Source organism: Lacerta agilis, chromosome 8, assembly GCF_009819535.1.
Source record: "Lacerta agilis isolate rLacAgi1 chromosome 8, rLacAgi1.pri, whole genome shotgun sequence".
In the NCBI taxonomy this organism is placed as follows: domain Eukaryota; kingdom Metazoa; phylum Chordata; class Lepidosauria; order Squamata; family Lacertidae; genus Lacerta; species Lacerta agilis.
This window is the reverse complement of record NC_046319.1, coordinates 24,949,500-24,966,658: the sequence shown is the minus strand read 5'-3', so window position 1 is coordinate 24,966,658 and position 17,159 is coordinate 24,949,500. Positions and strand designations below refer to the sequence as shown.

General features: G+C 45.7%; 1 protein-coding gene across 8 annotated transcripts in view; it reads right to left on the bottom strand.

The window, feature by feature from the left end:
* The window catches only part of ZNF362 (zinc finger protein 362), a 29,227-nt gene that overhangs the window by 9,280 nt on the left and 2,788 nt on the right, over positions 1-17,159 (bottom strand). For 4 of the 8 annotated variants that reach the window (XM_033156589.1, XM_033156590.1, XM_033156587.1 and 1 more), the window contains exon 2: positions 671-734. In XM_033156589.1, coding sequence (XP_033012480.1) covers positions 671-733 — 63 coding nt within the window. In that variant the 5' untranslated portion in view covers position 734. Of the gene's footprint in view, positions 1-670; positions 735-8,336; positions 8,572-16,827; positions 17,122-17,159 lie in introns of those variants that run through there. The other 4 variants (XM_033156584.1, XM_033156585.1, XM_033156583.1 and 1 more) reach the window with 2 other exon arrangements.

The following is a 17,159-nucleotide window of genomic DNA, read 5'->3' as shown; positions in this document are numbered from 1 at the left end:
CTCCTCCACAGCGGCAAAGGTGAATCGGCTTATACTTGAGTCAATAAGCTTTCCCAGGTTTTTGTAGGAAAATTAGGTGCCTCGGTTTATATTTGGGTCGGCTTATACTCGGGTATATACGGTAATTATATGTGCACTAAACATGGTGAGACGTAAATAAAAGACAAAGAAAAAGCGAAACAGAACCTGTGTACCCAATTTTCACTTCTTGAAACAACATGTGGGCTGAAATACAGGGACTCCTTTGAAATTCCCCTTCCTCCAAATTTTGTAATAAAATTCTCCAACAAAAAACATGTACAAAAATTGCATGTATTAGTGAACAGAACACACAAAAATTCATTATACTGGAGAAAACTGCTTGAAAAACGAGCAATTCGCATTAAAATGCTGATGGATTTTCAGGAGGACTTCTTAAAAATAATTTTTCAAAACGGATGCATGAACGATGTGAACTGAACTTAAGACCTGAAAAATGAAAAAACAGAAACCAACAACTCTGGTTATTCTTCCTAGACAACACTGAGCTAGGCCAACCGAGAGGTCTGACACAGTGTTAGGCAGCTTCCTATGCTCCTCTGAAGATTTGGGGGTATGTGTGGACTAGAAACTTTAGAGGACTTATTTGTAAGGCTGGAAAACCTTGCATGTTTGGAGAACAGGTCCTTACCTGGCTGGGCATCGTGGGAGGGGGTGGCCAGAAGTAGGGGTTGTTAAAGCGCGGCTCCGCCATCCTGCGGGGAAAACAAAAGAAGAGGGAGAGAGGTGGTTATGGTGGGTTAGGACTGGCCGTGGTGGCAAAAGACATCCTCACACCTATGGGAAGGAAAAACACTTTCCCATTCCCCAAATGACAGGCGACTTAGCCCTAGCCTCAGGTGAGAGCCAAAGTGGGCGATGATCCAATCACAGAGGAAAAGTAACAAATTAAGGAAGGACCAAGTCATTCTTGGGGACACGGGTGGCGCTGTGAGTTAAACCACAGAGCCTAGGGCTTGCTGATCAGAAGGTCGGCGGTTCGAATCCCCGCGATGGGGTAAGCTCCTGTTGCTCAGTCCCAGCTCCTGCCAACCTAGCAGTTTGAAAGCATGCAGTGCAAGTAGATAAATAGGCACTGCTCCAGCGGGAAAGTAAACGGTGTTTCCATGCGCTGCTCTGATTCGCCAGAAAACGGCTCAGTCATGCTGACCACATGACCCAGAAGCTGTACACTGGCTCTCTTGGCCGGTAAAGCGAGATGAGTGCCGCAACCCCAGAATCATTCGCGAATGGACCTAATGGTCAGGGGTCCCTTTACTCTTTAAGTCAATTCTTAACACTTTCATCAATTCACTAACTTGATTTGGGGTTCAAATACTCTCCAGTTGAGTCACTATTAAAAAACAACAGAGATTAATTTAACCATGACTCCCGTTTCATGTAATAAACACACACACACACACAGAGAGAGAGAGAGAGAGAGAGAGAGAGAGCTGAGCCCCTGCTACTATTCCCCTCACATTAACCCCTCCCCAGTTCCCCTTTCCTACCCTATGTAGCTACTAAGCTCGCTTTTCACTTTCCCAACCCCATTTTTTTGGTGTGAAAATCCTGGATTGTGATGCAGCACTACAAATCTGCAAGTGGTGGCTGTGTGGCCACAGCCTTACATTTTTATGCATATAGGAAGATAATGACCATTGTATTCAGCACGATTGTTTATGGAGCACAACTAGACAGGGATGGTATTTGAGGTCCATAACGAGCTTAGTCTTGGTCCCATTCACAGACCCCTAATCCCTTCCTCATAAAGGTAAAGGTACCCCTGACCGTTAGGTCCAGTCGTGGACAACTCTGGGGTTGCAGCGCTCATCTCACTCTATAGGCCGAGGGAGCCGGCGTTTGTCCACAGACTGCTTCCAGGTCATGTGGCCAGCATGACTAAGCCCTTCCTCATAAATCTTCCCCTTTAGAGCAAAAACTGTAAGGGTACGGCCTGAAGACACACTTCTTGCCTGGGTCATGTCAGTGCCTAAATGGATGACCAGGTCCTCCCTTTCGGCCCATGATGGAAGAAAGGTGGGATAGAAATGTGAGAAACTGATGATTTAATGATTAAAGTCTCTTTGCCTAAATTGTTTCAATATAATTCTAGTCAGTATCAAAAAGGCTGGGGCCATTTCAACCTCCAATGCCTTGAATGTGCAGTCAATTCCCCCCACCTCACCCCAAATTCGTTTTAATCAGCTTTTGACCTTGGTGGCCTTTTAGAGTAACCATCAAATTTTTCTTATATTAAAAAAATAATGGGAGGAGGTACCAAACAATTAATCCCTTTACTGTAGGAAAAATACAGAGTATAATAGAATCTTAAATTTGGAAGGGACCCAGGGGTCATCTAGTCCAACCCCCTGCAATGCAGGAATCTCAGCTAAAGCATCCTTGGCAGAGGATTGTTTTTAAGCTATTTATAAACCCACATTATGTGGGTGGACAAAACTATGGTCTGGAGACTGTCAGTGGTCCAGGTCCCCAGAGTCATATAAAAAAATGACAAGGAAGGGCAGACATCTAAAGTTGAATCAACAGAAGCTTTAGGCTGCATTCCTATTCACACTTACCTAGGTGTAAGTCCCAATGGGGCTTACTTTTGAATAGACATATACAGGCTTGCTCTGCCAGTTAAATAAATGGTAGGAAACAATTAATTTTAATCAGGGAGGGAAATTTTAAATCGGCAGGGTTAAAAATTAAGGGCACACCTGCCTATTTATTCAATTTTTTGAGACTCTTCTGGACTGTGAATTGCTCCCACAATAGTGAATTGATTAGTACAGAAAAACAGAGTTGGCCTTTGCTTCTACAATGGGTGGCAGCTGAAAAAAAAATATTATTTCATTGTTTTTGTCCCAGGGTCTGTTTGAAGGCCCACAAGGCCACCCCTTTGCTAAGGCTAATGGGTGGATGAGTGCCCCACCTGGGATTTCATGAGGCAAGAAAGGTTGGAACTCAATGTAAGAAAATGGCTGGCTAAATAAAATTATCTTGCGGTTCCTTCAATAAATATTGTTCTTTGCTGATTCACAAAATATATACACAGCTTGATAGTAAAAAATAAATAAATCCACAAACCTCAAAGTGGCTTAAAAATATAAAACAATAAAATTATCACTAAGAAAAATGAACAACAATAATTGAAAACTTTTGAAGAGTTAAACAACAGGCTAAAAAAACCAATTAAAACTCACACGAACTTTATAAAACATCTAGACAGGCTTGTCTAAACAAAAATGCTTTTAGTAGGTGCCTGCCTGATCTCAATAGGCAGGGAGTTCCAAAGTGCAGGTGGTGCCACACTAAAAGACCGAGTTATTGCAAATGCAGAATAGATGTTATGCAGCACTTGTAACAGTACCAGTTCCACCAATTGAAGCTGTTGAGTGGGTTCAAATGGGGGAAGGTGCTCTCTCCCCACCCCAAAAATGTCACCTGCACTGAGATTTGATAAGAAGCAGCATTCTTATTTAACAAGTGTATTGTCTGGAATTAAACCTTTTAAAAATGCTTTAGTTGGATGATTCTCTAACTAAGCCCCGCTATTTCCAAATTGCGATAAGTGTGCTTGGGGAGGGGGTAACTCAGGAGAGGAAGGTGAGGCCAGGAGTTGTGGGGGTCCTCAGGAATGGGATGGGAATACTGGCTAATGGTTCCTTGGTTCCCTAACCCTCCTGATCAGTTCCAAGTCGGCAAATGCAGACTGAAATCCCATATACTTTACCTCTGTATTCTTATAACAGCCATAAAGATATGCAACAGAAACCACATACTGTATAAGTTTAAAATGTGAGATATCGGCCATCTATTACAGAAAGATGTTTTCTTAAATTGCTTGCATAAGCCTGGTGGCACTGGAAAATTTAAGCATACATTTAAAGGTTAAAACAGACCACACATGCTAAATCTTGTCGTTCCGCAGACACTAACGGGTCAGGTTTTGCCACTGTCAAATGTGCCTAATGAACCCAGGGATCCTCCTGCAGATGATCTCGGTGATCAAGTTGGGATAAAAGGGTTCAGGTGATCCCCAGGTGCCCTGGACCCAAGTTGTTCAGGACTTTGTAAATAGCAAACACAACCCCAATTTCCCAGCATTTGACTCCCTTCCAAATAAATAAAATAAGTGCTCCCAGGAGCTGAATTCTGTACCCAATCGCCACATTCCAACCTTGGGGGACAACAGTATGTCGGGGGGGGGGGGGAAAGGAAACAAGACACCTCTTTCTCCTGCAACCTGATCTGGTGCCCCTAAAGTGGGATACAATTACACTGCAATGTGTGAACATGACAATCTAGTACCACACAGATACGCTTCCGAACCTGGCCTGGAGATCCCTATGTTGCATGCCTATGTCGTCATCTACCATGGAAGCCTGTTGCTAGGCAGGCAGACTCAAACTTTTAAAATAAAATACAGTAAGTAACCATGGCTGAAGGATGCTGCTAGTCTGGGGGCCAAACGCTGTAAATGTGCAGAGAGCTTGCAAAACACTTAATATAATAGGGTTGTCCCACCCCTCCAAAAAAAAAATGCAACCATGCCAACAAGGTCTATTTTTGTCCCTGCTCAACAGTACAATTTTTGATGACGCCCCTTTAACGCAAACACCACCAGTATTTTGTTTGGAAGGTAAAATGCTGCCTCTACTGTTCCAATCCATGTTTAAAACCCAGGTTGAAAGCATCTAGACGAGCCCCGTGCTCTTCAGATGCTTTTGACTACAGCTCCCATCAGCCCCGAAAGTATCTGGTGGGTGTAGCAGGCTGAGAAAGACAGGTTTGAGAGAGGGGGCGGAGCTGATCAAAGGACAGTAGTAGGGATAAAGCTCACTGGGAAAATGCAAGAGACCCTTTTATTCTGATGCGTACATAGCCAGAGAGGCAAAATGGAAGATGCCACACTGCAGGAAAGCAATTCAAAGGGAAATTATGGGGTAGCAGGGACCACTTGGGACAAGATCCCTGCCAGCAAGGCGATCAAAGTTAGCAATGAGTCTGGGGTTTCATGGCCCCTGTCCAACCCTGTCAACTGCAGAGCACCACGGATGCCAGTCTGAAAATAAATTATTAGAAAAGGTAGCACATGCTCATTGTTTATATACATAGGTACAGTAATGTGACTGTATATATATACACACACACACAGAGAGATGCAAATTTAGGCCAACTTTCAAAGAGAGTGGGGACATCCCAAATTCTGTCTCTTTCTGTAATGGCAAATGCCAACAGGAATCGTGGGTCCCCGACTTTAATTTGTTCTGGAAAACTAAGAAAACTCCTGCTGCCCTTTAAACAAAGATTTCTTTAAAGCTTAAAAAAAAAAAATAATAATGGGGGAAGGGCAGCAGATTCAGGGGGCCCAGGCCACCCCGTCAAACTGCCTTCCCAGAAACCATCAATTTAGTCCTTTTATAGCTAGCAAAATACCGGTAACTCTTCCAGGACAGAGGTTGTGGGCAGACTACAGGCTTGCAGACTCTGCTTTGTTCTTTGCTAGAATCTTGAGGGCTAGCGACCGGAGCCAGGTAGAAAAAAATAATAAACTGCTGCCATATTTTGAAGAGCAAAAAAGAGGACACATTTGCCAACTTCTACTTTTAACTATGGATCGCTATGACGACTCTAATTTTACATGCCCGTGAAAAAGAGGCCATGTCCCGGAAAAAGAGGACACAGGGCAACCCTAAATAGCCTAAAACGTTAGCGCAGGAATTTGTGATCCAAGCTCACAAGTCCTTTCATCAAGTGATGAGCAGTGGAAAAGTTCCACAAACACAACATTTATGTGTTTATTTATTTGGCCGGATTTATATACCGCTTGGTCATCGAAACTTCTAAGCAGTTTACATTAAAATTCCAATTTCTAAGCTCAGTTAGGAACAATTGCAAATATAATATTAGACAAGCATGTCAGTTTCAACACATTTAGCAAACCAGACCTGCTAAATTCAATCCCTGCCTAAGGCTGGGCATCAAAACATTTCCGCTGCAAAGTTATCTATGGATTCTACTATTCTATCCAAGGCAAAATAAATAAAAAATAAATAAAATACTCTCCTTTGCACGGGAAAACTTTCCAATTCCAAATTCTCCACAGCAAAATGGAAAGAATAGTAATAATAATCCAATGCAAGTTACTGTCATTCACATAAAAAGCATTTCTGGAAATGTTTTTCCAGTTCAAATCCTTCCAAGAAAGTCTCACCTTCTACACCAAACCCACTATTTTTCAGTAGCCTAATTTAGGGGGTACAAAGCATGTGCCCTGGCAGACCGACACCACTTTGCCCAGGGCGAAAGAAAGCGGAGCAAGATCTGAGGCGGGGGGAGATCTACAGCATCCTCTGACCAGAAGCAAGCAAGACCTAGCCATCATCTGGTTAAGTCCTGCCTTGAGGACACTTATGGCCAAGGGGCCTCACAGTCAGGTCAGCAGATATATACGCACATAAAGAAAGACGCAACACAAACCCATTTTAGCTCAAGCACCATGACCAGGCCTGGCACCAAAGCCCATCACCCTTGGGCAGCTACTATGCCCCTCCTGCTCTCATAGGGCTGATTGCTCTCACCCACTTTGTGCTGCAGGAATTTTTATCAGGGCAGGGGAATACAGCACTGCACTGAGTTTGGGAGTTTCCCACTCCAAAAATGAAAAGTAAAGTGTCTGTATGGCAATTTTATTACTGATCACTTACTTAAATCATTTCTATCCATCTCTTCAGCCCCCAAAAGCTCCCAGAGCGACTTCACAAATACAAAGCAATGTGTGCTCCATGCTTAGAGCATCTGCATTGCATGCAAGAGCCCCCAGGTTCAATCCCTAGTATTGGCAACCCCAGATCTACTATATTAATCCAAAATTTTTACTGCCGTGTACTGGGAGACTAAACACAGACCCGTTTGAGATCTTGACCTCCCAACTCTAAGGCTTAATACTGATGGACAAACTGGCAATCTATGTCCGAAAGAGTCGATCAGGCAGGGAAGCCACTACTTTTCAATTAACCTTTTATTTTATTTTATATGCAATGTTGATAAAACGTGGCTACGGGCTTCCAAGGACACACGGCAACTTGTGGAACGATACCTTTGTTTAAAAATGGAAATGACCTGAAAGTTAAATGTAATTCAACAGATATTTGGTGCTTCTGTGCAATGTGGGTAGTATTGTTGAATATCAATAAGTGAGAACAGCTGCGAAAATAATCCACAATTTAATTTAAAAAAAAAAAAGTGGGAGGGCTCAAACTGGGGACGAGATTGCCACTCACCCAAGTTCTAATCTTCCATGCTAACATCTACTGGCCACAATAACTGCACATAACCACTAATTTGCAGAAATGTCCTTTAGGGGAAGGGCAGTAGATCAATGATGGAGCATCTGCAAAGGGCCCCAGGTCCCGTCCCCAATAGCATCTCCAGGTAAGATCTGAGAATGCTCCCTGCCTGACACCTTGGAGAGCTACTTGCCAAGTCAGTGTGGATCATATTGAGCTAGGATGGACCAGTGATCTGACTTCCGCATAAGACATCTGCCTATGTTCTATATTCCGATGCAGTTATACCTCTCGAGTACCAAGATACTTTGGGGAGAGACCACCTCCTTCCTACTCTGCTTGAGATCTCCTAGAAAGGCACCTCGCTTTGCCACCACGGGAAACAGAATCCCGGTGGATTCCCAGTCTCGGTTCCCCTTCAGGTGTCCTGCATTCCAGCCCCCGTCAGTGTGGCCACCAGTGAGGAACGATAGGAGCCGCAAACCCCAAAGATCTGCAGGGTAGGGGAAATGCTGGACAAGTGAGCTCCTGGTCTCAGCCAGCAATGCAACAACATATCTGCCAGGACAAAGGAAGGTATTTTCAGCCCACAAGGGCAATCTTCCAAGCCAGGGGCCACATGCCAGGGTGGGCAGAGGCAAAAGCAGGCCAGGCAACACGTGCAAAGCTTACCCTCGTACAGTCAGCTACATTTTAGCGACGCAAAAAGCTGCAAGTTTCTTCGTAGCCCTATCTCTCCGTCCAGGCAAGCAACGGAGGCCATTAGCAGAGTCCCTGCCAGGCAAAAGCACTTCGGAAGGGCATGAAGCAGGGCGCAGGGAGAGTCCTGGGGGCCAGATCAAGAGGTGTGGAGGGCCACATTTGGCCCATGTGCTGGATCGAGAGGAAGGACTGCTTTGGGGGGCCCATTATACCAGGGAAAGGGGTCCATTTCAAGGTTCACACAGCCAGGGCAGCTCAGGGCCCCACCGCAGCCCTGCAAAAAGGGAAGACATTAGCAGTGCCGTGGTTCGTACTCACAGGCTGGCCTCGGAAGCCCGGTGGCCGCAGCTGCCCGAGGAGACGTGAAGATGGTGCTCCAGGCTGGCGGGCGGCAGACGGTCCCCCGCTGGTGCAGGCAGGTACGAGCACCAGTGCCCAGGGCTGGCCTGGGGGTTTCACAGGCCTTCGCCAGCTCCTACCCAACTGTCGTTAAAACAAGCTAGGGCCCCATGTGGGACTGCTCTGCTTTTGAGGCCCCCTCTGTCTCGCCTTGCTGAAATAAAGAGAAATAAATAAGATGTTTTGTTTCCCCCCCCATGCAGAAATGGCAGGTTCGCCGATGGGAAGGGATGCGCTGGCAAACACTGCCCAACCCCTGGAGAGAGAGCAAACCAAGCTGAGCTCTTGAGCTGCGGCTGGTCCTGTAAGCCCCCCACAGCTCAATGGAACCTCCAAGTCCAGAGGCAGTCTACCTCTCAAGCCCAGGGGAGCTGCAACTCGTGGAGGGAAATGCCAGTCGGGACCAACCTCTGGGTCACTCAATACAGCTATTTGCACCACCTTTCTCTGGTTTTACAACCGAGGTGTTTTGACTACAGGAAAAGACTGATTCAAAATAGTGCTTGTGCGTATAGAACTGATGAGGAAAAAATGACCGGGGAGGAGCCCACAGTGTTGGGTAGTGCCAATTAGAGAGGCAATGTGGTGTAGTGGTTAGAGACCTGAGTGACGGACTAAGACCTGGGACAGAGCAGGGTTCAAATTCCCCCACTCAGCCATAAAGCTCAACCTGGGGTCCTGTCACTGTCACTCAGCCCAAGTTACCTCACAGGGTTGTTGTGATAAAGACAAATAATTTTTTTTGTGTGGGGGAGGGAGAATTGTGTATGCCACTTCAAGCTGCTTAGAAAAAGGATGAGATATAAATGCAATATATAAATAAAACTTGGAGCTGGTACCTGGAATGGCAGGGCATCAGAAAAAATGATTGCTAAAAAATTTAACAGACTAAGCACAAGATTTGAGAGCAACTGGAGAGGAAATGCAGTGTGGGGGTGGTGCTACTAAAAGGATTAAGTAACAAATTAAGCACTCCTGTCACCTCTCTTGTAAAAGGGAGCCAGTCTCTAGAGACTGAGCCTTGGCCTGGAACTACAAATGCTGCCAAACTTAGCTGTGAATGGCAGCCCTGGGTTGGTTGCATGCAACCAAATCCTACTTAGAATATACCCACTGAAATAAATGAACCTAAGGCAGGAATGTTCATTCATTTCAATGGGACTACTCTGACTATCCCTGGCTCTCCCACGTTCCAGCGTGCTATATCATGTGTATTCATCAGGCTGCCAGTGGGGTCTCAGAGGCCCCCATACAATGTCAGAATAGGGTAACGAAAAGCATCAAAAGGAGATGGAGCGACTCCCCCATGAAATAAGGCTGCAGCACTTGGGACTTTTTAGGTTACAGAAAAGTCGAGTGAGAGGCGGCACGATACACATTTATAAAATTAAATGAGGCATGGAGAGAGTGGATAAGAGATTGGCCTGATCCAGCAGGCTCTTCTTAAGTTTGGATAATGCCAAAGCCAGCGCAACAGAGAATGTGCATCCTCAAAACATGTCCGCAATTTTTCTGCAACGAACAGGTGTTGCGGTTGCACACAAGTATAGCCAACAGGTGCCCCAACAGGAAACCTGCAAGCAGGACTCAAGCACAGGAACGTGCTCCCCTCCTGTATTCCGTGAACCTGCGCGATCAGGCCAATGGCACTAGTCCAGCATCCTGTTCTTACAGATGGCCCATTGGCAAGCTGGACATGAGTGAAACAGCATTCTGTCCATCTGTGATTTCTAGAAACTGGTATTCAGAGGCACGCTGCCTCCGACTGTGAATGCACAGCTTAGCCTTTATGGCTAGTAGGGTTGTTACTAATGAAAACGAACCCTACACAGGGCTACAGTCCCGAGCTAGTGAAGCCCAGATTCTGGACTCTGCTTCTGGATCATTTGTACTGCATCAGGCATGCAAATAGCCACTGGCCTGGTAAAAACCGGCTCCATGCAGAGGAAACTTACAAAAACTGTTTTCTACTATATCCTTTCCTTTCTTCTTAAACTTATATTGAATATACAACTCAAAGAGAGAATGAGCATAATACGAACAACAAGAAAGTCTGCCATTCGAGATCCGAAGTTGCATGAAACAATTTTCACCAATTTGATGAACAATTTGTCAAGGTTATGGAAACTGCCAAATCTTAAACCCTGCAAAACAAATTCTTTCTAAGGGTGGAAAGGTTTTCCCTCTCTTCCAACAGAAGCAAAGCTTTACTTTACCAGTGCCATATCATCCTGGTCCACAAGGAGCTCCCCAGAACCTAATGCAACATCTGGAATGTTCAACCAGCCATCAGGTCTTTTCCTTCTAGCTACAAATCACTGAGATAGATGGGTCTGGGCAGGTGGGAGAGTAGTTTTTAAGGTCTCAAACTACACAGCTGCCTCCAGTTCCAGATGTTGGCACAGATCCAACCTGCCTGTAATAATGTATCCATCCATCAACATCTTCCTATTCTTTGAGATCTGCTGGTGTCCTTGCTTTGCATGATTTAAAAGCGGATGGGGTTCAAGCAGAGCTCTCTTGGTGGTGGCACCACAGCTGTGGAACTGGCTTCCCAGGGAGGCCACACACAGTTTCCACCACATCTGAGGCTGTACCTTTGTAACTCCCTCCCAGCACAGCTGTGGTGAGAGGCTACTCTCCAAGCTTTATGGAAACTCTTTCACCGGCTTTCTCCTGAATGATATTCTGTCCCACTGACTGAATGGAGGCTGGAATATGGTGGTGCTATTTGTGTCCTGAGTCTGTTCTTATTTTCCTTCTGTTTTATTCTTAGGTTTCCTTCCTGGTTTCAGTCACGCTAATTTTTCTTTTTACTTGTCTTCATTGTCATGAGATGCTTTAGGTGGTCTTCTCCCAGAAAAAGGAACATATATTTTAAAATAAATAAATGCAAATAAATAAAGCAAGCATCTGCATTCTAAGCTGCGCTGGGCTTTAAATTTTAGTGCACACACCTTGAGATTGGTGGCATATTGGCAGCCAGGTGGAACTCCTTCAGAACCGGTGTGACACGTCCTTGGCAAGCCGGCCTGCTTAACAACCTATCTGCTGATTTTTGCCCTGGCTGCAGCTTCCGAGCCAAGCAGACAGCATTGCAAAAGTCCAACCTTGCAGTTCCCAGCGAATGGATCAAATAGTTAAACAATGGCATTTGCTGCCCGAGCTGTGTCACCAATTTAGGCGGCTTCAGAGGAGTGGAGGTAGGTTTTGGAGAAATTAAGGGAGGGAAAAAAAGCTGTCACTGGCCACTGTCCATGGTGACTGTAAGCTTCCAGCAGGAGCAGTCTATCTGATCCGCCAGAATTAGGCAGCATTACTCTGAAAGGCCCACAAACCGCCTCAGTTTACCCTGCTGCTACTCCTGAGGGACAGATGGGCGAGCCTGGCGTAAAAATAGCTGCTGAGGCACTAGGTGGCAAAATGTATGTTCGAAGGGAATGCCAAAAGGCAGCCTATGGGTTGTTTCCTAGAGATTTCCTGTGCTCTCCCCTGAACCCTTCCAGTGACTTGGGATTGATAGGGAAGCCCATCAGTCGGTTGCCAAGCAACCACTCCATCTGTTAAATCACCCTAGGCCGAAGATGAGGAACTGGAGGCACTCCAGCTCCCATCACCTCCAGCCATTGGTCCTGCTTTCTGGGGCTGATGGCAGCTGGAGGCCTACCACATCTGGGAGAGCCCTCACAGGCTCCCCACCTCTGTGTCAGGCCGCTGAGGTGGCCACCTCAGGCAAATCGGCTGGGATGTCAAGTAGTTAGCCCTTTGATTAATTAATTGCTGCCAGAGACAGGATTTCTGGAATTTTTCTGCCAGGTGTCCAAATAAACTCAATCTGCTCCGGGTACAAAGCACTTTAGGTGATGCTATAACCCAGGGTAGGCCCGCTGCAATCGGGGAACTTTAAGTCACATCTACACCATTCCTTTCAAGCATGAGGGTGCCACTTTGAATAATTCCTGGAGTTCCCTGGGAAGGACTGATTGTTAAACCACAACCACAAAATAACTTGCAACCATAAAAATAAAATGGGTCCTAAAAATATTTGGCTTGCTTGAACAATGACTTATGGTCATTATAGAAGAGATGTGAAAGGTCCTCTCTCTTTCTCTTCCTACTATATGGCACCCCAAGTATCCTTACGTCACCCCGTCTATTTCTTCACCCTTCCAATTAAATGTCACTTTGCCACATGAAGCGCTGAAGAGGCCAGCTTCTTTTCATTCCAATCTTGAAACAAACGCTGAAAAATAGCTTGGCTCTTCAGCATGTGCCAGGAAAATCCCAATAGGACCCATGCTTTCCAGGAAGGCCTCGGAGCCTACCAGAAACTGCACAGTGGGCCACTTGTAGCCCCAAACCCAACATTTGAAGAGAAAATACCCATTAGCAGGGAAACAACAGGGTTCCCAAACTTATATCTCTCCCCCCCCCCCCATTTTAATGCACGGGCAGGCAAGATTTACTGAGTGGGAGATGGGTGCTTAACTCAGATGTTGAGAAAGTTGATGCAAGTCTCAAATCTGCTTTTAGTCTTGTTATTTCAACTTTTTGAATATCTTCAATTATTGCCACAAGGATTTTTTTACTAATAATTTTATTATTTCATCTTTTCTGTAAACTGCTTTGAGCTTTTTCTAAAAAAAAAAAAATGAGCAGCTGAATATCAAATACTAGAGACTAGCAACATTTAACTATTCTTCCCTGGTCTGTCTCCTTGCATGATTTATGCCGGAATAACTTGCAGCTAACTAAATGTCTGAGCTGGAAATATGATCCTGGGCTACAGATATTAAATCTGACCCTACAATTATTATTATTCATTAAATTTATTGTTTGTTTGTTTATTATTTATTAATTGAATTGAGTTGATTATTTATTTATTAAACTGAGTTGCAAAAGGCGACTCAAAGCAACTTCCAACCAAATAAACAAACAAAACCCCACAGATACATCAAAACCAAACCAAACCAACGAAACAAACAAATTAAACTAATACATTAAAAATACATTTAAAAACATTCTCCCACACTCTAAAAGGCCAGACTTATAAAAGACCGAAGGCTTAGCTAAAGAGGAAAGTTTTTGCCTGATGCCTAACAAGAGCTTCCCCAGGGAGAGTATTCCTCAAATGAGGAGCCACCACTGAAAAGGCCACTCCCCGGATCTCCCATGGAAGGGAAACACGAAAGAGGGGGCTCAGATGACATTTGCGGGACCTGGTTTGGTTCATATGGAAAGAGGTTGTTCTTAAGCTTTTTAACTGCTCCCAATCCTGCTCCTTAATTCTACAACTGAGAATTAGCTGCTTTTGAATCTGTACACCAGGGATGGGTAGCCTGAATGCCCTCTGCATGTGCCTGCCTGGACTCCCAACTCCAATCAGCCCCAGCCAGCAATGGCCAGTGACCCGCAGAAGAGGCAGCCTACAGCAAGCCAACATCTAAGCCTCAGCCCCAACCGCAATACGGAGAGGATAATACCAGCCAGCCTTAAAAGGCATTCATGTACCTAAAACTCCAGTATGCTGCAAACCCGCTAAGCATCATCATCACAATATTATTTCTATATATTGGGAATGAGGCTCAAGCTTCAAACTTCACATAAAGCAACGAAGTGGTTCGTTTTGAAACCAGCCCAGAGCTATGCTCCCAAGGAGAGTGTTTCAACGCAGATGGCAGTGTGGATCTGTGACAGTCGTAGAATATTAGATATTGGATTTTGGCTGCAGCAAGGTGGGCGAACACAGAAGTCGACCTGGGATCACAACCTTGATCAACCAGGCAGCACAACTGCAATGCTACACAGAGTTAGCTTCCGAGAAACTTCCGTGAACTCAGAGGAGCTCACTTCTGACCACGTTGCTCTAACTTGCAGGAGGACACATTTGAGCTTCAGCACAAGCCCACCGGAAGTTGGAACTGAAGCGCTGGAAGGAACCCCAAGGGTCATCTAGGCCAGCCCCCTACAATGCAGGAATCACAGCTGAAGAATCCCTGACTGAAGGTCACCCAACCTTGGCTTAAGAACTTCAAATGAGGGAGTCGGTTCTGCTGTTGAACGGCTCTAACCACCAGCGAGTTCTTCCTCATGTTTAGTCAGAATCTCCTTTCTCGTCATTTGAATCCACTGGTTTGGTTCCTACCCTCTGGAGTGGCAGAAAACAATACTGCTCCATCTTTGATGTGACAGCCCTTCAGAGATTTGAAGATGACCATCATATCACCTCTCGGTCTTCTCTTCTCCAGGCTAAACATGCGGCCTTTAACTTCTAAACAGAAATGCAAACCATCTCCCAAGGTCTTGCCATTTAAACTGCCACCATGAATTAGGAGCACAGGAACCGGTGTATACAGAGCCAGACGACTGGTTCACTTGGCTCAGTGTCTACACTGATTTCCAGTGGCTCTCCAGGATTTGAGGAAGGCGACAATCACAGCCCTGCCTAGAGACGCCATTTGGGGATTGAACCCAGGGGCTTCTGCATAAAAAGCAGGTGCTCTACCTTTTGAGTAACTCCTCCATTATTTTCCTTATTCTTCCACCCCCTCTACACCAGCCTCCTCCAACATGCTGCCCACCATATATTGTTGAACTCTTGCCACCACCAAACAGCATGGCCAAACGGTCAGGGATGATGGGCACTGTGGCCCCAGATTTTTCAAAGGTTGGCGCAGACTGCTCTATTCTAATCGGCAGTAAAACCTGAAAGCCTCATTATCATCTCATCCATTTGCCAGAACCAGGAGGGTTCATCTGTTAACCCTGGCACTCCAGCAGACATCAGCGCTCTGAAGAAAAAAAAAAAGCCCAGAGCTAAGTTCTTCCCACTATTCCTGCTCCACTAAATATATGATCAAAGGTGGATTTGCTGATCCACCTTGTATGAGCAGCAAGGGAACCATGCAACTGTCACATGCAGCTTTAGAAACTCAAGGTACTATATATTATCTAAACCCCAAAAGACACCTTAAACCTAGGTTACCGTCATCACAACAGAATGTCCAGGCACCATTTTTCTCCACTGATGTTTGCGGTTGTTGTTGTTATAATTATAATTATTAATTTCATTTCTATATCGCTTTATATTTTAAAGAACAACTCTCAAAAGCGGGTTGCAACACCTTCAAATCAAACAACGCAGAGTAAAACAAACCCAAGCTTCAAGGAAAACATTTCAGATCCTTCTCTAAGTGACCTTTTGCTTTCCTCAGCCACCAACCTGGCCCCCCGAGATCTCCACATGGTCGCAACCGGACCTGCGCCAGACGCAAAACGCGCCTGGCTAATTTTGAACACTGGTTGCATGTCCCCCCCCCCCCACGAGATCCCCACCAAGGTTCTGGGCAGCCAAGATGCGTGCGAAGGGGCCCTGAACCATGACCACCCCCCTCCACCAAAGGGTGAAATGGCTGCTAGCCACAACAGCTATGTTGCACCTTCATGGCTGGAGGCAGTAATGCTTCTGACTACCAGTTGCTGGAAGCCACAGGAGGGGAGAGTGCGCTTGTGCATGGGAGCTGCTTGTGGGTTTCTGCACCTGAGTGGCCACTGTTTGAAGTGGATGTTGGACTAGATGAGGACATAAGAACTCTCCTCATGTTCTTATGTTTAAATGGAAGGAACAAACGACTCCGGCTGGCCCACATGCGCTCAGTCAACAACAACCGTCCTGGTACAAGCATGTTGCCGGAGCTGTTTCCTCAACTAGGAGCAAGAACCTCTTGCTCTCATGCGCAACCCAGTCGCCCTTTCCCATAAGCCATTTATCTATCGCCTGTCTCCCGCGAGTTCGGTTTAACAGCCGTATTCGGCGTGGCAATGTGCTGCCGTTTACTCCATTTGCCTTCATCGACTGGCGGTTTTAGTTCACACCATCAACCGCCCTAAGCATCTCCACCAGGAAGAGGAATGCACAAGAGTCGAGAAGCATTTCCCTCATAAGTCACTTTGCCAAGGCCTCTCTGCTGGAGGAGGAGAACCAAGTGCCCTTTCCCACAGAATCTTCCGGCAAGAGGGAAGACAAAAGGCTCCATCGAAGCCTTGGTTGCTGGTCACTCTGTGGAGGGGAGGGGGTATGTTTGGCCCCGTGGACCATTTTTGTGAGGGAAAAGAGGATGGGGGGGGGGGTTCTCCATGAGGAAGCCCATCTGGGTCAAGTTGGGAACAAGAGAAATAACACCAAGTACACAGCATGCAAACCAAACATTTCTTGGCTTTTCTACCAGTGTTATACTGGTAAAGTGTGGAAAAATTAACCGTTGGACTGAACATAAGATCCTTCATTTATTCCCCTACAAATATATGCACGACCAGGAGTAGGCCCAATTTGTTCACAAACACATTGTTTGATACATAAGTCCCTCATTCTTCCAGCACCCCAAAACCAGTTTTTCTAAGAATTACGAACCCAGGAGTCTACTTCTGTGCTTCTGCATGAGTCACTGTTTGGGATGCGACTCCTCACTGGAAGCCTGAAGTGGTTACCAATGCAGAGATGCAACAGCCAGCCTCCTTTAGAGTGTTGGTGATTTTGGTTTGCAGTCTACACTGGGAATGATCCCATCACACCAAATTATGAGACTTTGTAGAGCTGCCCGTCACCAGGAAGCAAGGCCTAAGTTGTAAATAATGCAGAGACACAATGAGCAACCTCCTCCCTGGAGATTCTCATTCTTAGCAGCGCATTACCGGTTCTCTCGCAGTAGACGCTTTGGGAATTACTGGGGTATTCTTTTGGCT